A 26575-nucleotide genomic window follows, 5' to 3' on the forward strand; every position below is an offset into this window, starting at 1 on the left:
TTTAAAAAAAAAAAAACAACAAATACAAATACCCAAACCTTTTCTCCCTCTCTCACGTCGACAACCCAGAAAACCCAGCCAAGAACACCTTCCCTTCCACGACATTCCTCTTCGAACCTTCAAACCCGTATTCTAAATTTCTATGAAGAAAACGTCAATGGCTGCGAGGGCATGACTCGTTCTTAGCTTCTTCCCTCTGATCTTTGAAGGACCTGCATGTGAAACCAGTGAGTCCTTCTTCCCTTCGTGATTTTCAAGGTAAATTATCAATACTTCTACATTCTTGATTGTTTTGTGTGAATTATGGCTAATTGATCTTTCTTGCTCATTTCCCTCTGAATTCGAACCACAATGAGTGTAGAATCATCTGAAAATTTCCCTTCCTTGACCTGGATTCTGCCGAATTAGGGGAAGTTCAAGTGAGTTTGGTCAAGTTGTGTAGACATTAAATTCAAGCCAAAAACAAGCATTGAATCTGTTCTTTCTTGTTTCTTGTTGTTGCTAACAGAATGTAATCCTTCTTGATCTCTTTCTTTTGCTTTTCCTTAATAATCATGCTCTTATTCATATAGCGGTTAGTTTCATTGGCATTCTTTCACTTGCTTATTCCTTAACCATGTATTAAGCCCTAAATATTGATGAATCTTGGAATTCATATAAATTAAATAGATGAGTTCTTAATTGAGAAATTTATGGGAAACCTCAAGTATAATTATATGTGTGTGTTTACTTTAAATTAAATGAATCTAGTGATGATTGATATGTGATTATAAGAGATTGTGTTTGAGGAGTTTTGGGGAAGAATTCTAAAATTAAATGTAATTTGGGTTTTATGATGTATAAATGGTAGATTGTGGAATATTGAAACAATTTGTTGGAATTATTAATTAGTACGTAATTTACAAAGATTAGAATATCGATGAGATGTTGGATGTAGAAAGATTATGGAAATTTGATGTTCTTGAATATTAGGAGATTCTTGTGAAATTACTAATGGTGGATAAATCTTGTTGTTGTTATTAATCGAATAGTTGGGTAAATAATGTAAGTGTTGGATATAACCCTTGATTATATATGATTGGTTGTTCTTGAGAGTATCTAAGATTTATGTGGAAATTATTAGTTGAATGGATAAACTAGCTGTGTTCTTCTTTTTGGATAGTTTGTTAACCTCGTTTAGTTTCTTGGTTTGAGTTTGGAAGAACATAGAAGTGTTTGAATTAGAAATACAAAGGAAATTGTGGAGACGAATGATCTTTACAAGAATATAAGATAGTCTAAAGTAAGGTTATGTATTTTGATGATATTGGGGGTTGGAGTTAGAACTTGCGCAATCTTTGAAATTAGAAATATTAGAATGGAAGCTCGAACTAAGCTGTTGTCGTAGGAGGAGATGTAATGAGTTATATGAACCTAGTTTGTAGTATCGTATGCTTTGTTGTGATGTTATATTTGTTATGCTTCAGGAGGTGACGTCATCGATAAACCCTTCTAATGATCGCGAAGAACCAGACTCAGCTTCTTAAAGCGTTCTTGGTGAGTAGTGGCAGTCCCTTAAAGGGGTCTGGCCAGACTACTTTTCTTGAAAATAATTTTATTGGAACTCTTTCGAAATTACAAATTTGTTGAGACAAATGTTGTTGTGAATGCTTATGTTGATATTATGATATGGTCAATGCATCGGGCTTGCGAGCTAGTCATTGACGGAGTTGAGGAACATTGTTCCCTGCTCCCTGTTTTTGAAGCGAATTGTCATTCAGATATTGACTAGTTTCACCCGAGAGCGACATAGTCTTAGAGCTATGGGGCACCTCTCAAACTAGACTCCCTATACGCACATAGATCTAGAAAACTGATGTTGCTTTTAAACCTCTGTTTTGAATTATTGTGTTTTGTTGTTTTGAATTGTTACTTCTCATTCAGTTTAATCTAACCCTTTGTTGTTTTCAATTTTTTTTTAGTTTGTTTACAGATCGGAACCGGTCGGGAACGATGGGTTAGCGGAGTTGATTAGAGTTTCCAAGGATGTTATATTGAGCTGAGCACATTAGAATTTTGTAGTTTTGTAATGGGCTTTGGTAATTGTATATTAGTCTAGACTGTATTGGTTATGTTGGACTTTTATAGAGACTTTTATGATTACTTTATGAATTATATAGATGTTTGGATTGAGAATTAGCTGATTTAGTTATGATTTAGAACTAAAGACTCATTTGCGCAAGTTTTGGGATTCAGATTTGAGGTTCTTAGGAAGTAAACCCCATGATGACCCTATTCACTCAGTCAACGGTAAGCCGGGTTGTTATAGCCACTCCCTCTTTTTATCGGAAATTTGTGGGTACTCTCCAATATCTGACTTTCACCCGGCCTGATATTTCTTATGCGGTTCAACAACTCAGTGTATTTATGCATGATCTTAGGGAACCTCATTTCAATTCAATGAAATGTGTTCTTCGTTATTTACTAGGGACACTTTGTTTTGGTATGCATCTTTATTCCACATCTGCTTCTGGTCTGATTGCATATTCTGATGCAGATTGGGGTGGTTGTCCAGGATACACGTCGCTCTACTTCCGGGTATTGTGTGTTTCTTGGGGACAATTTGATCTCTTAGTCCTCTAAACGACAGTCTACTCTCTCCCGCTCGAGTGTCGAGGTCAAGTATTGGGGGGCGGCTAATGTGGTGGCCGAGACTGCTTGGTTACGAAATTTGTCGTTGGAGTTGCATTGTCCTTTACCTAAGGCTACTATTGTCTACTATGATAATGTCAGTGCGGTGTACATGTCTCATAATCCGGTTAATCGTCAGCAAACAAAACATGTGGAGTTAGATATTCATTTTGCTCGTGAAAAGGTTACCCTTGGTCATATTCGTGTGCTTCATGTCCCATCTTCATATCAGTATGTCGATATTTTCACCAAGGGGCTTTCTACACTGCTATTTGTTGACTTCTGATCCAGCTTGAACATCCGTCCTCCTCCCGCTCAAACTGAGGGCGCGTGTTAGGCAATATTAATAAATATTGTGTATTATAGATTGATGGGTGGATAGACACGTGGGTTTGTATTAAAAATCATATAAATATTGCAATATTAAATCAATGCTCCTAGAAGAGGAGTATTCCATTCATTTACAAATATAATCATATCGGTAAATATTTATAGTTTCTTTACTTTACAGGTTACTAAATAAAAATAATGCTTGAAGTAGCGATTTCGGGATCCGTCAGGTGTATTTGCTGAATGAGGAGGACTCTAAGGTCCAAGTGAAAGATGAACTTATCTGCCTTGGATTTGTTGGTAGTCTTGTGAAACATGGCACTCAAACAGTAAAAAAATCCAAAACTAAAAAGCAAAAAGAAAAAAGTACAAAAATTAATGGAATATGTCATTTGGACGTTTATTGTTACAATTTAGGCAATAATTGTACATTTAATGAACAAAACTTTAAAATTGCTATAACTTGTTGGCCAAAATTAAATGTGACTACAATCATCATCATACTCAGTGTATCTCTTTTATAGAAAAATTATGATTAGAGATTTGGGGAGAAAGAGTAGACGATAACTCATACCTATAAAAGAGAATGCGATTAAAAAGTTCCTCAGTTAAAAATTGATTTTCAAATAGCGAATAGCGTACGAATTTGCAACTACCCGAAAATAAAGGTTACTATATGAAAGATCTAAAAAAACTGAAAGATCTTTCTAAAAATTGGGTTTTGTCTAAGTAATTAGTTTCTCCGTTATTTAAAATTGTTCTAATTTGTTATTTAAGTTGTTTCATTTATTATTCTTATAAATAATCATTCTATTTGTATCATAAATTTTATTTATTATTAAACTTATTCATCCTTAATATTTTAATAATGATATTCTTGCAATTGAATTCTATGTTTGTTCCTTTTATCTTCAATTTAGTCTCTTTCATCTAGTAGACAAACCAACTATATCACTTACGGTCTCCTTATATTTTCGTTAAGCTTCATATTAATATTTTTATATTACTTATGGTCTCATTTTTACAAATTTTTTATTAGTAGTTGTAATCTTTATATTTCGTTTACTATTTTTATTTTTATATTTTTAATACTTATGATCACCACTCTTCCTTCATTAAATCTATTATTCAAGAATAATGCGATTAAAAAGTTCCTCAGTTAAAAATTGATTTTCAAATAGCGAATAGCGTACGAATTTGCAACTACCCGAAAATAAAGGTTACTATATGAAAGATCTAAAAAAACTGAAAGATCTTTCTAAAAATTGGGTTTTGTCTAAGTAATTAGTTTCTCCGTTATTTAAAATTGTTCTAATTTGTTATTTAAGTTGTTTCATTTATTATTCTTATAAATAATCTTTCTATTTGTATCATAAATTTTATTTATTATTAAACTTATTCATCCTTAATATTTTAATAATGATATTCTTGCAATTGAATTCTATGTTTGTTCCTTTTATCTTCAATTTAGTCTCTTTCATCTAGTAGACAAATCAACTATATCACTTATGGTCTCCTTATATTTTCGTTAAGCTTCATATTAATATTTTTATATTACTTATGGTCTCATTTTTACATATTTTTTATTAGTAGTTGTAATCTTTATATTTCGTTTACTATTTTTATTTTTATATTTTTAATACTTATGATCACCACTCTTCCTTCATTAAATCTATTATTCAAGAATAATGCGATTAAAAAGTTCCTCAGTTAAAAATTGATTTTCAAATAGCGAATAGCGTACGAATTTGCAACTACCCGAAAATAAAGGTTACTATATGAAAGATCTAAAAAAACTGAAAGATCTTTCTAAAAATTGGGTTTTGTCTAAGTAATTAGTTTCTCCGTTATTTAAAATTGTTCTAATTTGTTATTGAAGTTGTTTCATTTATTATTCTTATAAATAATCTTTCTATTTATATCATAAATTTTATTTATTATTAAACTTATTCATCCTTAATATTTTAATAATGATATTCTTGCAATTGAATTCTATGTTTGTTCCTTTTATCTTCAATTTAGTCTCTTTCATCTAGTAGACAAACCAACTATATCACTTATGGTCTCCTTATATTTTCGTTAAGCTTCATATTAATATTTTTATATTACTTATGGTCTCATTTTTACATATTTTTTATTAGTAGTTGTAATCTTTATATTTCGTTTACTATTTTTATTTTTATATTTTGAATACTTATGATCACCACTCTTCCTTCATTAAATCTATTATTCAAGAATAATGCGATTAAAAAGTTCCTCAGTTAAAAATTGATTTTCAAATAGCGAATAGCGTACGAATTTGCAACTACCCGAAAATAAAGGTTACTATATGAAAGATCTAAAAAAACTGAAAGATCTTTCTAAAAATTGGGTTTTGTCTAAGTAATTAGTTTCTCCGTTATTTAAAATTGTTCTAATTTGTTATTGAAGTTGTTTCATTTATTATTCTTATAAATAATCTTTCTATTTATATCATAAATTTTATTTATTATTAAACTTATTCATCCTTAATATTTTAATAATGATATTCTTGCAATTGAATTCTATGTTTGTTCCTTTTATCTTCAATTTAGTCTCTTTCATCTAGTAGACAAACCAACTATATCACTTATGGTCTCCTTATATTTTCGTTAAGCTTCATATTAATATTTTTATATTACTTATGGTCTCATTTTTACATATTTTTTATTAGTAGTTGTAATCTTTATATTTCGTTTACTATTTTTATTTTTATATTTTTAATACTTATGATCACCACTCTTCCTTCATTAAATCTATTATTCAAGAATAATGCGATCAAAAAGTTCCTCAGTTAAAAATTGATTTTCAAATAGCGAATAGCGTACGAATTTGCAACTACCCGAAAATAAAGGTTACTATATGAAAGATCTAAAAAAACTGAAAGATCTTTCTAAAAATTGGGTTTTGTCTAAGTAATTAGTTTCTCCGTTATTTAAAATTGTTCTAATTTGTTATTTAAGTTGTTTCATTTATTATTCGTATAAATAATCTTTCTATTTGTATCATAAATTTTATTTATTATTAAACTTATTCATCCTTAATATTTTAATAATGATATTCTTGCAATTGAATTCTATGTTTGTTCCTTTTATCTTCAATTTAGTCTCTTTCATCTAGTAGACAAACCAACTATATCACTTATGGTCTCCTTATATTTTCGTTAAGCTTCATATTAATATTTTTATATTACTTATGGTCTCATTTTTACATATTTTTTATTAGTAGTTGTAATCTTTATATTTCGTTTACTATTTTTATTTTTATATTTTGAATACTTATGATCACCACTCTTCCTTCATTAAATCTATTATTCAAGAATAATGCGATTAAAAAGTTCCTCAGTTAAAAATTGATTTTCAAATAGCGAATAGCGTACGAATTTGCAACTACCCGAAAATAAAGGTTACTATATGAAAGATCTAAAAAAACTGAAAGATCTTTCTAAAAATTGGGTTTTGTCTAAGTAATTAGTTTCTCCGTTATTTAAAATTGTTCTAATTTGTTATTTAAGTTGTTTCATTTATTATTCTTATAAATAATCTTTCTATTTATATCATAAATTTTATTTATTATTAAACTTATTCATCCTTAATATTTTAATAATGATATTCTTGCAATTGAATTTTATGTTTGTTCCTTTTATCTTCAATTTAGTCTCTTTCATCTAGTAGACAAACCAACTATATCACTTATGGTCTCCTTATATTTTCGTTAAGCTTCATATTAATATTTTTATATTACTTATGGTCTCATTTTTACATATTTTTTATTAGTAGTTGTAATCTTTATATTTCGTTAACTATTTTTATTTTTATATTTTTAATACTTATGATCACCACTCTTCCTTCATTAAATCTATTATTCAAGAATAATGCGATTAAAAAGTTCCTCAGTTAAAAATTGATTTTCAAATAGCGAATAGCGTACGAATTTGCAACTACCCGAAAATAAAGGTTACTATATGAAAGATCTAAAAAAACTGAAAGATCTTTCTAAAAATTGGGTTTTGTCTAAGTAATTAGTTTCTCCGTTATTTAAAATTGTTCTAATTTGTTATTTAAGTTGTTTCATTTATTATTCGTATAAATAATCTTTCTATTTATATCATAAATTTTATTTATTATTAAACTTATTCATCCTTAATATTTTAATAATGATATTCTTGCAATTGAATTCTATGTTTGTTCCTTTTATCTTCAATTTAGTCTCTTTCATCTAGTAGACAAACCAACTATATCACTTATGGTCTCCTTATATTTTCGTTAAGCTTCATATTAATATTTTTATATTACTTATGGTCTCATTTTTACATATTTTTTATTAGTAGTTGTAATCTTTATATTTCGTTTACTATTTTTATTTTTATATTTTTAATACTTATGATCACCACTCTTCCTTCATTAAATCTATTATTCAAGAATAATGCGATCAAAAAGTTCCTCAGTTAAAAATTGATTTTCAAATAGCGAATAGCGTACGAATTTGCAACTACCCGAAAATAAAGGTTACTATATGAAAGATCTAAAAAAACTGAAAGATCTTTCTAAAAATTGGGTTTTGTCTAAGTAATTAGTTTCTCCGTTATTTAAAATTGTTCTAATTTGTTATTGAAGTTGTTTCATTTATTATTCGTATAAATAATCTTTCTATTTGTATCATAAATTTTATTTATTATTAAACTTATTCATCCTTAATATTTTAATAATGATATTCTTGCAATTGAATTCTATGTTTGTTCCTTTTATCTTCAATTTAGTCTCTTTCATCTAGTAGACAAACCAACTATATCACTTACGGTCTCCTTATATTTTCGTTAAGCTTCATATTAATATTTTTATATTACTTATGGTCTCATTTTTACATATTTTTTATTAGTAGTTGTAATCTTTATATTTCGTTTACTATTTTTATTTTTATATTTTTAATACTTATGATCACCACTCTTCCTTCATTAAATCTATTATTCAAGAATAATGCGATTAAAAAGTTCCTCAGTTAAAAATTGATTTTCAAATAGCGAATAGCGTACGAATTTGCAACTACCCGAAAATAAAGGTTACTATATGAAAGATCTAAAAAAACTGAAAGATCTTTCTAAAAATTGGGTTTTGTCTAAGTAATTAGTTTCTCCGTTATTTAAAATTGTTCTAATTTGTTATTGAAGTTGTTTCATTTATTATTCTTATAAATAATCTTTCTATTTATATCATAAATTTTATTTATTATTAAACTTATTCATCCTTAATATTTTAATAATGATATTCTTGCAATTGAATTCTATGTTTGTTCCTTTTATCTTCAATTTAGTCTCTTTCATCTAGTAGACAAACCAACTATATCACTTATGGTCTCCTTATATTTTCGTTAAGCTTCATATTAATATTTTTATATTACTTATGGTCTCATTTTTACATATTTTTTATTATTAGTTGTAATCTTTATATTTCGTTTACTATTTTTATTTTTATATTTTTAATACTTATGATCACCACTCTTCCTTCATTAAATCTATTATTCAAGAATAATGCGATCAAAAAGTTCCTCAGTTAAAAATTGATTTTCAAATAGCGAATAGCGTACGAATTTGCAACTACCCGAAAATAAAGGTTACTATATGAAAGATCTAAAAAAACTGAAAGATCTTTCTAAAAATTGGGTTTTGTCTAAGTAATTAGTTTCTCCGTTATTTAAAATTGTTCTAATTTGTTATTTAAGTTGTTTCATTTATTATTCGTATAAATAATCTTTCTATTTGTATCATAAATTTTATTTATTATTAAACTTATTCATCCTTAATATTTTAATAATGATATTCTTGCAATTGAATTCTATGTTTGTTCCTTTTATCTTCAATTTAGTCTCTTTCATCTAGTAGACAAACCAACTATATCACTTATGGTCTCCTTATATTTTCGTTAAGCTTCATATTAATATGTTTATATTACTTATGGTCTCATTTTTACATATTTTTTATTAGTAGTTGTAATCTTTATATTTCGTTTACTATTTTTATTTTTATATTTTTAATACTTATGATCACCACTCTTCCTTCATTAAATCTATTATTCAAGAATAATGCGATTAAAAAGTTCCTCAGTTAAAAATTGATTTTCAAATAGCGAATAGCGTACGAATTTGCAACTACCCGAAAATAAAGGTTACTATATGAAAGATCTAAAAAAACTGAAAGATCTTTCTAAAAATTGGGTTTTGTCTAAGTAATTAGTTTCTCCGTTATTTAAAATTGTTCTAATTTGTTATTTAAGTTGTTTCATTTATTATTCTTATAAATAATCTTTCTATTTGTATCATAAATTTTATTTATTATTAAACTTATTCATCCTTAATATTTTAATAATGATATTCTTGCAATTGAATTTTATGTTTGTTCCTTTTATCTTCAATTTAGTCTCTTTCATCTAGTAGACAAACCAACTATATCACTTATGGTCTCCTTATATTTTCGTTAAGCTTCATATTAATATTTTTATATTACTTATGGTCTCATTTTTACATATTTTTTATTAGTAGTTGTAATCTTTATATTTCGTTAACTATTTTTATTTTTATATTTTTAATACTTATGATCACCACTGTTCCTTCATTAAATCTATTATTCAAGAATAATGCGATTAAAAAGTTCCTCAGTTAAAAATTGATTTTCAAATAGCGAATAGCGTACGAATTTGCAACTACCCGAAAATAAAGGTTACTATATGAAAGATCTAAAAAAACTGAAAGATCTTTCTAAAAATTGGGTTTTGTCTAAGTAATTAGTTTCTCCGTTATTTAAAATTGTTCTAATTTGTTATTTAAGTTGTTTCATTTATTATTCGTATAAATAATCTTTCTATTTATATCATAAATTTTATTTATTATTAAACTTATTCATCCTTAATATTTTAATAATGATATTCTTGCAATTGAATTCTATGTTTGTTCCTTATATCTTCAATTTAGTCTCTTTCATCTAGTAGACAAACCAACTATATCACTTATGGTCTCCTTATATTTTCGTTAAGCTTCATATTAATATTTTTATATTACTTATGGTCTCATTTTTACATATTTTTTATTAGTAGTTGTAATCTTTATATTTCGTTTACTATTTTTATTTTTATATTTTTAATACTTATGATCACCACTCTTCCTTCATTAAATCTATTATTCAAGAATAATGCGATTAAAAAGTTCCTCAGTTAAAAATTGATTTTCAAATAGCGAATAGCGTACGAATTTGCAACTACCCGAAAATAAAGGTTACTATATGAAAGATCTAAAAAAACTGAAAGATCTTTCTAAAAATTGGGTTTTGTCTAAGTAATTAGTTTCTCCGTTATTTAAAATTGTTCTAATTTGTTATTGAAGTTGTTTCATTTATTATTCTTATAAATAATCTTTCTATTTATATCATAAATTTTATTTATTATTAAACTTATTCATCCTTAATATTTTAATAATGATATTCTTGCAATTGAATTCTATGTTTGTTCCTTTTATCTTCAATTTAGTCTCTTTCATATAGTAGACAAACCAACTATATCACTTACGGTCTCCTTATATTTTCGTTAAGCTTCATATTAATATTTTTATATTACTTATGGTCTCATTTTTACATATTTTTTATTAGTAGTTGTAATCTTTATATTTCGTTTACTATTTTTATTTTTATATTTTTAATACTTATGATCACCACTCTTCCTTCATTAAATCTATTATTCAAGAATAATGCGATTAAAAAGTTCCTCAGTTAAAAATTGATTTTCAAATAGCGAATAGCGTACGAATTTGCAACTACCCGAAAATAAAGGTTACTATATGAAAGATCTAAAAAAACTGAAAGATCTTTCTAAAAATTGGGTTTTGTCTAAGTAATTAGTTTCTCCGTTATTTAAAATTGTTCTAATTTGTTATTGAAGTTGTTTCATTTATTATTCTTATAAATAATCTTTCTATTTATATCATAAATTTTATTTATTATTAAACTTATTCATCCTTAATATTTTAATAATGATATTCTTGCAATTGAATTCTATGTTTGTTCCTTTTATCTTCAATTTAGTCTCTTTCATCTAGTAGACAAACCAACTATATCACTTATGGTCTCCTTATATTTTCGTTAAGCTTCATATTAATATTTTTATATTACTTATGGTCTCATTTTTACATATTTTTTATTAGTAGTTGTAATCTTTATATTTCGTTTACTATTTTTATTTTTATATTTTTAATACTTATGATCACCACTCTTCCTTCATTAAATCTATTATTCAAGAATAATGCGATCAAAAAGTTCCTCAGTTAAAAATTGATTTTCAAATAGCGAATAGCGTACGAATTTGCAACTACCCGAAAATAAAGGTTACTATATGAAAGATCTAAAAAAACTGAAAGATCTTTCTAAAAATTGGGTTTTGTCTAAGTAATTAGTTTCTCCGTTATTTAAAATTGTTCTAATTTGTTATTTAAGTTGTTTCATTTATTATTCGTATAAATAATCTTTCTATTTGTATCATAAATTTTATTTATTATTAAACTTATTCATCCTTAATATTTTAATAATGATATTCTTGCAATTGAATTCTATGTTTGTTCCTTTTATCTTCAATTTAGTCTCTTTCATCTAGTAGACAAACCAACTATATCACTTATGGTCTCCTTATATTTTCGTTAAGCTTCATATTAATATTTTTATATTACTTATGGTCTCATTTTTACATATTTTTTATTAGTAGTTGTAATCTTTATATTTCGTTTACTATTTTTATTTTTATATTTTTAATACTTATGATCACCACTCTTCCTTCATTAAATCTATTATTCAAGAATAATGCGATTAAAAAGTTCCTCAGTTAAAAATTGATTTTCAAATAGCGAATAGCGTACGAATTTGCAACTACCCGAAAATAAAGGTTACTATATGAAAGATCTAAAAAAACTGAAAGATCTTTCTAAAAATTGGGTTTTGTCTAAGTAATTAGTTTCTCCGTTATTTAAAATTGTTCTAATTTGTTATTTAAGTTGTTTCATTTATTATTCTTATAAATAATCTTTCTATTTGTATCATAAATTTTATTTATTATTAAACTTATTCATCCTTAATATTTTAATAATGATATTCTTGCAATTGAATTTTATGTTTGTTCCTTTTATCTTCAATTTAGTCTCTTTCATCTAGTAGACAAACCAACTATATCACTTATGGTCTCCTTATATTTTCGTTAAGCTTCATATTAATATTTTTATATTACTTATGGTCTCATTTTTACATATTTTTTATTAGTAGTTGTAATCTTTATATTTCGTTAACTATTTTTATTTTTATATTTTTAATACTTATGATCACCACTGTTCCTTCATTAAATCTATTATTCAAGAATAATGCGATTAAAAAGTTCCTCAGTTAAAAATTGATTTTCAAATAGCGAATAGCGTACGAATTTGCAACTACCCGAAAATAAAGGTTACTATATGAAAGATCTAAAAAAACTGAAAGATCTTTCTAAAAATTGGGTTTTGTCTAAGTAATTAGTTTCTCCGTTATTTAAAATTGTTCTAATTTGTTATTTAAGTTGTTTCATTTATTATTCGTATAAATAATCTTTCTATTTATATCATAAATTTTATTTATTATTAAACTTATTCATCCTTAATATTTTAATAATGATATTCTTGCAATTGAATTCTATGTTTGTTCCTTATATCTTCAATTTAGTCTCTTTCATCTAGTAGACAAACCAACTATATCACTTATGGTCTCCTTATATTTTCGTTAAGCTTCATATTAATATTTTTATATTACTTATGGTCTCATTTTTACATATTTTTTATTAGTAGTTGTAATCTTTATATTTCGTTTACTATTTTTATTTTTATATTTTTAATACTTATGATCACCACTCTTCCTTCATTAAATCTATTATTCAAGAATAATGCGATTAAAAAGTTCCTCAGTTAAAAATTGATTTTCAAATAGCGAATAGCGTACGAATTTGCAACTACCCGAAAATAAAGGTTACTATATGAAAGATCTAAAAAAACTGAAAGATCTTTCTAAAAATTGGGTTTTGTCTAAGTAATTAGTTTCTCCGTTATTTAAAATTGTTCTAATTTGTTATTGAAGTTGTTTCATTTATTATTCTTATAAATAATCTTTCTATTTATATCATAAATTTTATTTATTATTAAACTTATTCATCCTTAATATTTTAATAATGATATTCTTGCAATTGAATTCTATGTTTGTTCCTTTTATCTTCAATTTAGTCTCTTTCATATAGTAGACAAACCAACTATATCACTTACGGTCTCCTTATATTTTCGTTAAGCTTCATATTAATATTTTTATATTACTTATGGTCTCATTTTTACATATTTTTTATTAGTAGTTGTAATCTTTATATTTCGTTTACTATTTTTATTTTTATATTTTTAATACTTATGATCACCACTCTTCCTTCATTAAATCTATTATTCAAGAATAATGCGATTAAAAAGTTCCTCAGTTAAAAATTGATTTTCAAATAGCGAATAGCGTACGAATTTGCAACTACCCGAAAATAAAGGTTACTATATGAAAGATCTAAAAAAACTGAAAGATCTTTCTAAAAATTGGGTTTTGTCTAAGTAATTAGTTTCTCCGTTATTTAAAATCGTTCTAATTTGTTATTTAAGTTGTTTCATTTATTATTCGTATAAATAATCTTTCTATTTATATCATAAATTTTATTTATTATTAAACTTATTCATCCTTAATATTTTAATAATGATATTCTTGCAATTGAATTCTATGTTTGTTCCTTTTATCTTCAATTTAGTCTCTTTCATATAGTAGACAAACCAACTATATCACTTACGGTCTCCTTATATTTTCGTTAAGCTTCATATTAATATTTTTATATTACTTATGGTCTCATTTTTACATATTTTTTATTAGTAGTTGTAATCTTTATATTTCGTTTACTATTTTTATTTTTATATTTTTAATACTTATGATCACCACTCTTCCTTCATTAAATCTATTATTCAAGAATAATGCGATTAAAAAGTTCCTCAGTTAAAAATTGATTTTCAAATAGCGAATAGCGTACGAATTTGCAACTACCCGAAAATAAAGGTTACTATATGAAAGATCTAAAAAAACTGAAAGATCTTTCTAAAAATTGGGTTTTGTCTAAGTAATTAGTTTCTCCGTTATTTAAAATTGTTCTAATTTGTTATTTAAGTTGTTTCATTTATTATTCTTATAAATAATCTTTCTATTTGTATCATAAATTTTATTTATTATTAAACTTATTCATCCTTAATATTTTAATAATGATATTCTTGCAATTGAATTTTATGTTTGTTCCTTTTATCTTCAATTTAGTCTCTTTCATCTAGTAGACAAACCAACTATATCACTTATGGTCTCCTTATATTTTCGTTAAGCTTCATATTAATATTTTTATATTACTTATGGTCTCATTTTTACATATTTTTTATTAGTAGTTGTAATCTTTATATTTCGTTAACTATTTTTATTTTTATATTTTTAATACTTATGATCACCACTCTTCCTTCATTAAATCTATTATTCAAGAATAATGCGATTAAAAAGTTCCTCAGTTAAAAATTGATTTTCAAATAGCGAATAGCGTACGAATTTGCAACTACCCGAAAATAAAGGTTACTATATGAAAGATCTAAAAAAACTGAAAGATCTTTCTAAAAATTGGGTTTTGTCTAAGTAATTAGTTTCTCCGTTATTTAAAATTGTTCTAATTTGTTATTTAAGTTGTTTCATTTATTATTCGTATAAATAATCTTTCTATTTATATCATAAATTTTATTTATTATTAAACTTATTCATCCTTAATATTTTAATAATGATATTCTTGCAATTGAATTCTATGTTTGTTCCTTTTATCTTCAATTTAGTCTCTTTCATCTAGTAGACAAACCAACTATATCACTTATGGTCTCCTTATATTTTCGTTAAGCTTCATATTAATATTTTTATATTACTTATGGTCTCATTTTTACATATTTTTTATTAGTAGTTGTAATCTTTATATTTCGTTTACTATTTTTATTTTTATATTTTTAATACTTATGATCACCACTCTTCCTTCATTAAATCTATTATTCAAGAATAATGCGATTAAAAAGTTCCTCAGTTAAAAATTGATTTTCAAATAGCGAATAGCGTACGAATTTGCAACTACCCGAAAATAAAGGTTACTATATGAAAGATCTAAAAAAACTGAAAGATCTTTCTAAAAATTGGGTTTTGTCTAAGTAATTAGTTTCTCCGTTATTTAAAATCGTTCTAATTTGTTATTTAAGTTGTTTCATTTATTATTCGTATAAATAATCTTTCTATTTATATCATAAATTTTATTTATTATTAAACTTATTCATCCTTAATATTTTAATAATGATATTCTTGCAATTGAATTCTATGTTTGTTCCTTTTATCTTCAATTTAGTCTCTTTCATATAGTAGACAAACCAACTATATCACTTACGGTCTCCTTATATTTTCGTTAAGCTTCATATTAATATTTTTATATTACTTATGGTCTCATTTTTACATATTTTTTATTAGTAGTTGTAATCTTTATATTTCGTTTACTATTTTTATTTTTATATTTTTAATACTTATGATCACCACTCTTCCTTCATTAAATCTATTATTCAAGAATAATGCGATTAAAAAGTTCCTCAGTTAAAAATTGATTTTCAAATAGCGAATAGCGTACGAATTTGCAACTACCCGAAAATAAAGGTTACTATATGAAAGATCTAAAAAAACTGAAAGATCTTTCTAAAAATTGGGTTTTGTCTAAGTAATTAGTTTCTCCGTTATTTAAAATTGTTCTAATTTGTTATTTAAGTTGTTTGATTTATTATTCTTATAAATAATCTTTCTATTTGTATCATAAATTTTATTTATTATTAAACTTATTCATCCTTAATATTTTAATAATGATATTCTTGCAATTGAATTCTATGTTTGTTCCTTTTATCTTCAATTTAGTCTCTTTCATATAGTAGACAAACCAACTATATCACTTATGGTCTCCTTATATTTTCGTTAAGCTTCATATTAATATTTTTATATTACTTATGGTCTCATTTTTACATATTTTTTATTAGTAGTTGTAATCTTTATATTTTGTTTACTATTTTTATTTTTATATTTTTAATACTTATGATCACCACTCTTCCTTCATTAAATCTATTATTCAAGAATAATGCGATTAAAAAGTTCCTCAGTTAAAAATTGATTTTCAAATAGCGAATAGCGTACGAATTTGCAACTACCCGAAAATAAAGGTTACTATATGAAAGATCTAAAAAAACTGAAAGATCTTTCTAAAAATTGGGTTTTGTCTAAGTAATTAGTTTCTCCGTTATTTAAAATTGTTCTAATTTGTTATTTAAGTTGTTTCATTTATTATTCTTATAAATAATCTTTCTATTTATATCATAAATTTTATTTATTATTAAACTTATTCATCCTTAATATTTTAATAATGATATTCTTGCAATTGAATTCTATGTTTGTTCCTTTTATCTTCAATTTAGTCTCTTTCATCTAGTAGACAAACCAACTATATCACTTATGGTCTCCTTATATTTTCGTTAAGCTTCATATTAATATTTTTATATTACTTATGGTCTCATTTTTACATATTTTTTATTAGTAGTTGTAATCTTTATATTTCGTTTACTATTTTTATTTTTATATTTTTAATACTTATGATCACCACTCTTCCTTCATTAAATCTATTATTCAAGAATAATGCGATTAAAAAGTTCCTCAGTTAAAAATTGATTTTCAAATAGCGAATAGCGTACGAATTTGCAACTACCCGAAAATAAAGGTTACTATATGAAAGATCTAAAAAAACTGAAAGATCTTTCTAAACATTGGGTTTTGTCTAAGTAATTAGTTTCTCCGTTATTTAAAATTGTTCTAATTTGTTATTTAAGTTGTTTCATTTATTATTCTTATAAATAATCTTTCTATTTATATCATAAATTTTATTTATTATTAAACTTATTCATCCTTAATATTTTAATAATGATATTCTTGCAATTGAATTCTATGTTTGTTCCTTTTATCTTCAATTTAGTCTGTTTCATCTAGTAGACAAACCAACTATATCACTTACGGTCTCCTTATATTTTCGTTAAGCTTCATATTAATATTTTTATATTACTTATGGTCTCATTTTTACATATTTTTTATTAGTAGTTGTAATCTTTATATTTCGTTTACTATTTTTATTTTTATATTTTTAATACTTATGATCACCACTCTTCCTTCATTAAATCTATTATTCAAGAATAATGTGATTAAAAAGTTCCTCAGTTAAAAATTGATTTTCAAATAGCGAATAGCGTACGAATTTGCAACTACCCGAAAATAAAGGTTACTATATGAAAGATCTAAAAAAACTGAAAGATCTTTCTAAAAATTGGGTTTTGTCTAAGTAATTAGTTTCTCCGTTATTTAAAATTGTTCTAATTTGTTATTTAAGTTGTTTCATTTATTATTCTTATAAATAATCATTCTATTTGTATCATAAATTTTATTTATTATTAAACTTATTCATCCTTAATATTTTAATAATGATATTCTTGCAATTGAATTCTATGTTTGTTCCTTTTATCTTCAATTTAGTCTCTTTCATCTAGTAGACAAACCAACTATATCACTTACGGTCTCCTTATATTTTCGTTAAGCTTCATATTAATATTTTTATATTACTTATGGTCTCATTTTTACATATTTTTTATTAGTAGTTGTAATCTTTATATTTCGTTTACTATTTTTATTTTTATATTTTTAATACTTATGATCACCACTCTTCCTTCATTAAATCTATTATTCAAGAATAATGCGATTAAAAAGTTCCTCAGTTAAAAATTGATTTTCAAATAGCGAATAGCGTACGAATTTGCAACTACCCGAAAATAAAGGTTACTATATGAAAGATCTAAAAAAACTGAAAGATCTTTCTAAAAATTGGGTTTTGTCTAAGTAATTAGTTTCTCCGTTATTTAAAATTGTTCTAATTTGTTATTTAAGTTGTTTCATTTATTATTCTTATAAATAATCTTTCTATTTGTATCATAAATTTTATTTATTATTAAACTTATTCATCCTTAATATTTTAATAATGATATTCTTGCAATTGAATTCTATGTTTGTTCCTTTTATCTTCAATTTAGTCTCTTTCATCTAGTAGACAAATCAACTATATCACTTATGGTCTCCTTATATTTTCGTTAAGCTTCATATTAATATTTTTATATTACTTATGGTCTCATTTTTACATATTTTTCATTAGTAGTTGTAATCTTTATATTTCGTTTACTATTTTTATTTTTATATTTTTAATACTTATGATCACCACTCTTCCTTCATTAAATCTATTATTCAAGAATAATGCGATTAAAAAGTTCCTCAGTTAAAAATTGATTTTCAAATAGCGAATAGCGTACGAATTTGCAACTACCCGAAAATAAAGGTTACTATATGAAAGATCTAAAAAAACTGAAAGATCTTTCTAAAAATTGGGTTTTGTCTAAGTAATTAGTTTCTCCGTTATTTAAAATTGTTCTAATTTGTTATTTAAGTTGTTTCATTTATTATTCTTATAAATAATCTTTCTATTTATATCATAAATTTTATTTATTATTAAACTTATTCATCCTTAATATTTTAATAATGATATTCTTGCAATTGAATTCTATGTTTGTTCCTTTTATCTTCAATTTAGTCTCTTTCATCTAGTAGACAAACCAACTATATCACTTACGGTCTCCTTATATTTTCGTTAAGCTTCATATTAATATTTTTATATTACTTATGGTCTCATTTTTACATATTTTTTATTAGTAGTTGTAATCTTTATATTTCGTTTACTATTTTTATTTTTATATTTTTAATACTTATGATCACCACTCTTCCTTCATTAAATCTATTATTCAAGAATAATGCGATTAAAAAGTTCCTCAGTTAAAAATTGATTTTCAAATAGCGAATAGCGTACGAATTTGCAACTACCCGAAAATAAAGGTTACTATATGAAAGATCTAAAAAAACTGAAAGATCTTTCTAAAAATTGGGTTTTGTCTAAGTAATTAGTTTCTCCGTTATTTAAAATTGTTCTAATTTGTTATTTAAGTTGTTTCATTTATTATTCTTATAAATAATCATTCTATTTGTATCATAAATTTTATTTATTATTAAACTTATTCATCCTTAATATTTTAATAATGATATTCTTGCAATTGAATTCTATGTTTGTTCCTTTTATCTTCAATTTAGTCTCTTTCATCTAGTAGACAAACCAACTATATCACTTACGGTCTCCTTATATTTTCGTTAAGCTTCATATTAATATTTTTATATTACTTATGGTCTCATTTTTACATATTTTTTATTAGTAGTTGTAATCTTTATATTTCGTTTACTATTTTTATTTTTATATTTTTAATACTTATGATCACCACTCTTCCTTCATTAAATCTATTATTCAAGAATAATTTGTGAATTACAGTCTTAAAGTTTAATACTTTTGCAAATTACAATTTTAATGTTATTTTTTGCGAACTACATCTACTAAAGTATCAAAATGTTCAAGCCAAAATACAGATTTCCAATCATTTTGGTGGCCGGAATTTTACTTGAAATGGTCAGAGTTATGTGGTTTTAACCTGAATTTTTAAACTTTAAAACATTAATAACTGTAATTCGCAAAAAATAAACATTAAAATTGTAGTTTACAAAAGTAATAAAATTTAAAACTACAATTCACAAATTATTCATAAAATAATAGTGTCATCATCTAAAAAACTCATACTTTTCTTAATTCATTTGCCATAACCTTAATTATGAAAAAACTTTTATGGAAACAAATTTAATGAAGTCCTACTCTTTTCTGGGCATCACCTAAACTTACTAAAAAAAACTTGCATGATCAACCATTTGAGTTTGAAGCAGCATTTTTCATCGTCTCAATCCTTAATTCGCAAAATTAGGGTTCTATAAATATTGGTTCCTCTGTTAAACAAAAGTTGCAACAGGACCAGAATTATGGAGTCCAAAAAGTATGAAGCTTGGGAAGAACAAATGTATTGGGAAAATTTTAATTTTTGTCATTTTGCTGTGGTTTTGAGCAAGGATTTCCGTAATAGCCTTGTAAGTCTTTGATTTTACGTACAAAATGTTTGTTTTTGACAAACAATTCCTGTTCTTTTCTTGGTAGATAGAAATTTAATATATTTTTTTAGTACCCTTTTGTCCTGTTCTTTAGAGGGTTTTACGGAATTATCATGCATAATTTTAGTGTGGATGAATACTTTGTTTTGTTTTTTTACAGGAATGCATTACATTTTTTTAATGCTTTAAGATGGCTTCTGCTTAAGCAAGGCTAATAGGTCTCTATCATTGTAAACTTCAGGGGAAAACATAAAATACATATGAGAAAGTGGATTGGTTAGCTAATTTGCTCAAAATGTCTTTAAAATAATCGGAAATCAATCATACTTCACTTTTTTTTTTTTTTTTTTTTTTTTTGCAATTTGTGAGACTATTAATAAATCAGCTTATTATGAGGGTTAACGTTGTTGAAAGTTTTCGTTTCATCTTTATTACAGACCCAAACAAAAAAATGGTATCTTGATATGTTGAAAAATTAACTCACAGTCACATGTGATCTCATATCGAATAATTAGAGAGAAGTTAATACACAAGTTTGATGGGCTATTCCACACATTTTACGCGGTGGGTTTGTGGGCCCGAGCCTAGGGGTGTCTCGTGGGTGTGACCACACGAGTGGGCCCATAAGGTGATTATTAATTATCACTGCCTAACATGGTATCAGAGCCGAAGGTATTTCTTGGATAATGCTATACATAATAATCCTTTAATCCTAATTTTGATGGAGCAATAAATAGGTTGTAATGTGACCAATAATGAATTCATCACAATGAATTCATCCCAATCTCCTCAATAACCAATTTCCTTTACATTAGTCTGTACTAAATACTGTGTACAAGTACAACTATAACAATAGTAAGTAAAAACAATGTGAAATGTGGGATGTTTATGATTCATTAATGTTATGGTGTATCATTGATCTGTAAAACTTTCAAGTTTCAAACACACATCATCTGTGAGATGAGAGTATGTATTCTTCCATATTTTTGGCTACTCAAAAGAAGAATTGGGTGTTTGAGCTTTGTTTCAAGCTCATGCTATACCTCTAAATCTTGAATTTGGCATCAAAACATTGGAGCAGAGCCATCTTGAGAAAATTTAGGGCCCTGTGCGAATCTTTTATTTTGCGTCTTATTTATAATGAATATATTTATTTTATTAATAAACTAAACATATTTCTTTTTTAATTAACTTTTTCATATAAGGGAGAAAGAGGGGCTCTGTGCGGTTGATCACCTCGCACACCCTCAAAGACTTCTTTGCATTAAAGTGATCAGGTTCTTGAAAGCTTGGCATTTCTTTTTTCTTGTTGTCCTTGTTTTGTTCATACGCCTCCTGGATAGTAGGATCTAGTTATATTTGTCATATCTTTGAGCTTTGATTATAGCATATTTCATCTTTGCTGTCTGCTGCTAAAATGCTGCTAAAATGCCTCCTGGTTTTTAGCCTATTTGGTGTTTTTGCCTGCATGAATTTCTGAAAGTAGTTCAATAAAATGTTTTTTTTAATAGTTTCTAGTCCACACTCTTAGTTTACTCACCTTATGTGTTATGTGTTGGATCCTATGACACAATACGATACTGGCCGCTCTGAAATACCACGAGAAATGTTGTTTTTGGGTATTTGGTTTATGGCTTTTGGCTTTTGACTTGTGGGTTGGTCAAACAGCTAAAAAGGTATTTGGTAAATGGCATTTAAGCCGGCTAAAAAGCTGGCTTTTAAACCAAAATAAAAAAGCTACTCCAATTAGCTTTTTTTTTTTTTTTGGTTTTTGGCTTATTGACCATTTTTTCTCTAATAAACAGCCAACAGCCAATACCTAAACTCACCAAACATCTCCATAAACAGCTGATTTTTTCAGCTAGCTTAAAATACAACAAAACATTCAACATTTCCAACTGGTCAAACAAGCCTACAGTTAATAGTCAACGACCAATTGCCAAACACCCCTTTGGCTGTATGACTGCACGTCTTTTCCTCTGATTCCTTCTCGTTTTTTACAGTAACATAACTTCAATTTGTTGGTCAGCTCACTAGCCAACTCATTTCACTTAGTGTTGGTTTGGCCAAATTCAATCGTCCATGTTAATTTTCCTAATGAGGGACTTCTTATTTGCTGTATCAGATACTTCCCAAGAAATTTACTGACCATATGAGGACTCATTTACCAGACAAAGCAGTCCTCAAAGTTAATGGAATTACCTGGAATGTCAAACTCAAGAAAGATAAGGATGATGTTATGTTACAAGGAGATGAATGGAAAGAGTTTACCAAAGCCTTCTCTTTGAATAAGTTGGATATGCTACTTTTTAAGTACAATAGACATGAATGCTTTGAGGTTTTGCTCTTTGATCAAGCAAATTTGTGCGAGAAAGAAGCTTCTTATTTTGTGAGAAAAGGCCAACAGCCAAATACAGATAACTGTGACAATTCCAAGGGAAAGGCCAAGGATAATTTGGTTACGGAAATCACTGATAGGAACCAAGAAGGATTCCGTGGCTCTGCTTACAATCTAAGTGGCAGGCGCAATAATAAAGGTGCAAATGCTACTTCTCGAATAGAACTGCTAATAGACATAGTAAAAGTATTAGTGAAAGAATTTTACAAATGTTATCTATTCATGTTTTGATGTGTGTAGATTGTTATTATGAAGAGGAGCATGACGAGGCTTATGACTCCCAAGAGAATGACACTACTCCAAAAAAAGCGGATTGTACAAGATTTATGGAAGTACCATTTAACTATAGCAAAAGGAAGTACAAAACTGGTAACGTCTAATATCTGCTTATGATAAATTTGTTATTGGGCTTGTACACAACAAAAACCGCATAAAATTAGAGTTGGCTGCACATAAATCTGATGAGGTTCCATCCTAAAACCAATCGGTTTTGGGAGGAGTAGTCCATCAAGTATATACGTTAGTCAACATCTCTCTAATTCTTTGATGTGGGATTACTTATGGGTATTTTCCAACACTTTTGTTGCGTATTTTAATAATATGTGCGCATTTGATTATTGTATTTTACCATTGAAAGATTCACTAGAGAGGAGACTTAATAAATTATAGCTACTTCCATTCTTATTAGCACCACCTTCTCCTTGTTGGTGTTAGAAGTTCACAATGGTACTTCTTGTGGCAATTCTCAGCTCAAAAGACCACCCATAAGAGAAAAAAGACAGTTGCTATGCCTTGTTACAAATCAAATAGAAGGCTAGTAACTGAAGCAGAGAAAGAAAAGGCTATGGAGAAGGCAAAGGAAGCATTGGCGTTGTGTTGTAATTCCTTTATTGCTGTCATGAGACCGTCTAGTGTCTATAAGCATTTTTATATGGTAACGCTATTACTCTCGATGCCAATACACCATATCATTATCGTTATAAGCTTCATTTTCATTTTCTTTTTTGATGCTTTTAGAGGATTCCAAAAAATTGGAAACATGAATCTTTTTACAAGAAGGGTCAAGTGATTCTTAAGGTGAAAGACAAAACATGGGTGTGCACACTTGTGTTTGACAAATATCGAGGCTTCCAACGTGGATGGAAAAGATTTGCTCTTGAAAACTTCTTAGAAGAATTCGATGTATGCTTGTTTGTACCCACCACTTCTATAAATGGGAGAGCTGCACTGGATGTTAGCATTTTTCGAGTGGTTCCAGAACCCGTTCACCTTAGTCGAGTAACTCCTTGTCTTGCAGAAGACTCAGATTATCCTCAGAGAAAGAGGTGCAGAAAGTACTCTGGCCCCTTTTCTAAGGGCTTTTACTCTGGCAGGGGTGCTAATAAAACAGGTATGTCTGTCCTTTTTCACTTATACCCATCTTCCCTTACTATTTTCTGAAGTTCTTCATGAGGTTGAACGCGACGAGATTTCTGATGATAAGAATATTCTATTAGAAGAAGACTACACCCCGGAGACAGGTGCCACTATTAGAGACGTGCCACCAAAATTTTCGTGCAAAAACGAAACTGGTATGCCTTACAAGATATGTGGATGTGCATGGTGTTTGATACCTTTTCTGTTGCTTGTTTTTAGCTCTTGCTGTAAATGTAGTTCTGATGCCTTTTGCATTCCTTGCACACTTGAACCGGAGATTTACTGTAGAATAACTTTCGGTCTTGTGATCAGGGTCACATGATTCGCTAATTTTATCGCGAACGCAAATCAAGAAAAGTGAATTATGGTCGGTTTGGGCTATACTTGAGAAGACTTGAACAGATAACAAATTTAAAAGCAAATTAGCAAGCGAATCATGTTACACTGCTTGTGATTATAGAGATGTACGACAACAATAATGTCAAAGCCTGAATAAAAGAATGGGTGAGCTACATGAACTAAAAAACTGTCTAATGAGATTGTTTCGACCATCCATCTTTTCCGTTCATTCCCATGTGGCGCTATTATCCATGATTTCCTTCAATCTGCTCTTCATCATTAGTCGATGAAATGGAGAAAAGAGAATTTTGGTATTAGCTATGTTACTTGGACTCGGGTACTGATGTTGGATACTGATACATGTCCAAGTGTCGGATACATCTAAATATACTATTCTACGCCTAAAATGAAGCATCTAAGTGTTATACCAATGTCCGAGGATCAAAAATAGGACACGGGTACGTAAAGAAAAATAAAGAGTCTGAGTAACAAAGGGTATTAGTATTACTCTCCAATTTCTGCTACGCTCCAATCTTTTGGGACTGATGCTCTGACGTTGTTGTTGCCTTAAGAAATGTCATAATGCAAATCTACCAACTTAAGAAATGTTATAATGTTATAACAAAACTTTCAGGAAGAAGCACCAGACCGAGAGAAATTCGTGCATATGGAAAATCAAGTACAAGACAAATAACCGAAGCACAAAAAGTACAGGTTCTAAATAAGGCGAAAGAAACGCAGGATAAACACGAAAATTCTTTCACTGCAATAATGAGACCGTGTTGTGTTGATAAACGCTTTTTCATGGTATAAATTCTCTTCTTTACTATAATTTACAAGCTAAGTTGTTAAAATCGGGATTCTACATGGAATTGTTTAGATCTGTAGAATTGAATCGGTAGAATCGAATTGTGGGATCGTAAGATTCTACAATAAACTTAAAATTACTATTTAGTCATAATATTTCATCTCAAATTTTTAAGTTTATTGGTTAAAGTTTAATTCACTTCATTTTTTAGAATGAAATAGAAAAAAATTTAATAATTAGTTTAAATCTTCGTACCAATGAAGAAATTTATTTTTTGGAAATTATGATGATGGATTGTTAAATCGTAAGAAAAATTTATAAAAGATGGTACATAAGAAAAATTAAGAATAAATTTGTAGAATCGAATCGTTAAATCGTAGGATCGTAAAATCGTGTTACGATTCTTACTCTACAAATTCTATTTTAATTAGAATTGTAAGATTCTACCAGCTAACGATTCTCCTACGATTCGAATCGCTCTGTCAAGGAACCAACTCAACCAAAAGCTTAAACATTTAGTTAAGTTGGTTCCTTGGCATGGTATCAGAGCCAACGTGACAAGAGGTTATGGGTTTGAATCTCAACCACCCTTAATTTAAAGTGGAATATTTAGCGCATATGCGCATGCACACTTCTAGCCAAATGGGCTCTCGTGTGAGGTGGCGTATTAGATTATATAACATATCTTGGGCGGCACAAGAATATGTTATTTACTCTAATACGCTTTTATTTTTTATCGTAACATAGTAGAATTGTAGATTAGAATCTTAATTCTAATAACAATGTTTACAAGTACTCTTCATCAGTGTCAATCATTTTAACCTATATTAGCACTTCCTTGTGATGTTCAGACTATTCCAAAGGATTGGAAACCCAGAAGCCTAATGAAAAAGGGCCAAGAAGTAGTCCTTAAAGTAAAAGAGAAAACATGGGTGTGCATATTTTGTTTAAGTCCTTCAAATGTAGGACTTCAAACTGGTTGGAAACGCTTTGCGCTTGACAACGAGTTAGAAGAATTCGATGCCTGCGTGTTTGTGCCTGCCGAGTGGAAGAATGGGAGGTTAGTTTTCGATGTCAGCATATTCCGAGTTCATCCTAAAGTCTAGTAAGTCTATGCTCTTGATTAATGGAAGAATCTATTTCCATTGGGCTCCCCTCGCTTGAAAAGGAGACCTTTTATGAGGTTATTATGGTTATACATTTATTTTGATTTAAATTTGAGGAGTTAACACATTTAAGGTTATTCTAGATCTCAAAGTGTGTTTATGTATGTAATTACTTCCTCACTTGGTTATTTATTTGGTATTGAGATTGTCGTTTTATCTTATTATATGTCATTGTCGGTTGGAGATTGAGGATAAGTAGTCAATCA

At 27.3% G+C, this 26575-nt stretch overlaps 1 protein-coding gene across 1 annotated transcript; it reads left to right on the forward strand.

Moving 5' to 3' along the window:
• Window positions 1-20116: 20116 nt before the first annotated feature.
• On the forward strand, window positions 20117-26428 carry LOC130808490 (B3 domain-containing protein REM16-like). The gene is made up of 7 exons (XM_057673960.1): window positions 20117-20221; window positions 22368-22779; window positions 22881-23009; window positions 23390-23574; window positions 23658-24030; window positions 25030-25202; window positions 26055-26428. Exons 1-7 carry the CDS (start codon window positions 20117-20119, stop codon window positions 26307-26309), a joined length of 1632 nt encoding a protein of 543 aa, XP_057529943.1. The 3' UTR covers window positions 26310-26428.
• Window positions 26429-26575: the final 147 nt, after the last annotated feature.

The sequence above is a fragment of the Amaranthus tricolor genome, chromosome 3 (genome assembly GCF_026212465.1).
Source record: "Amaranthus tricolor cultivar Red isolate AtriRed21 chromosome 3, ASM2621246v1, whole genome shotgun sequence".
Lineage (NCBI taxonomy): Eukaryota > Viridiplantae > Streptophyta > Magnoliopsida > Caryophyllales > Amaranthaceae > Amaranthus > Amaranthus tricolor.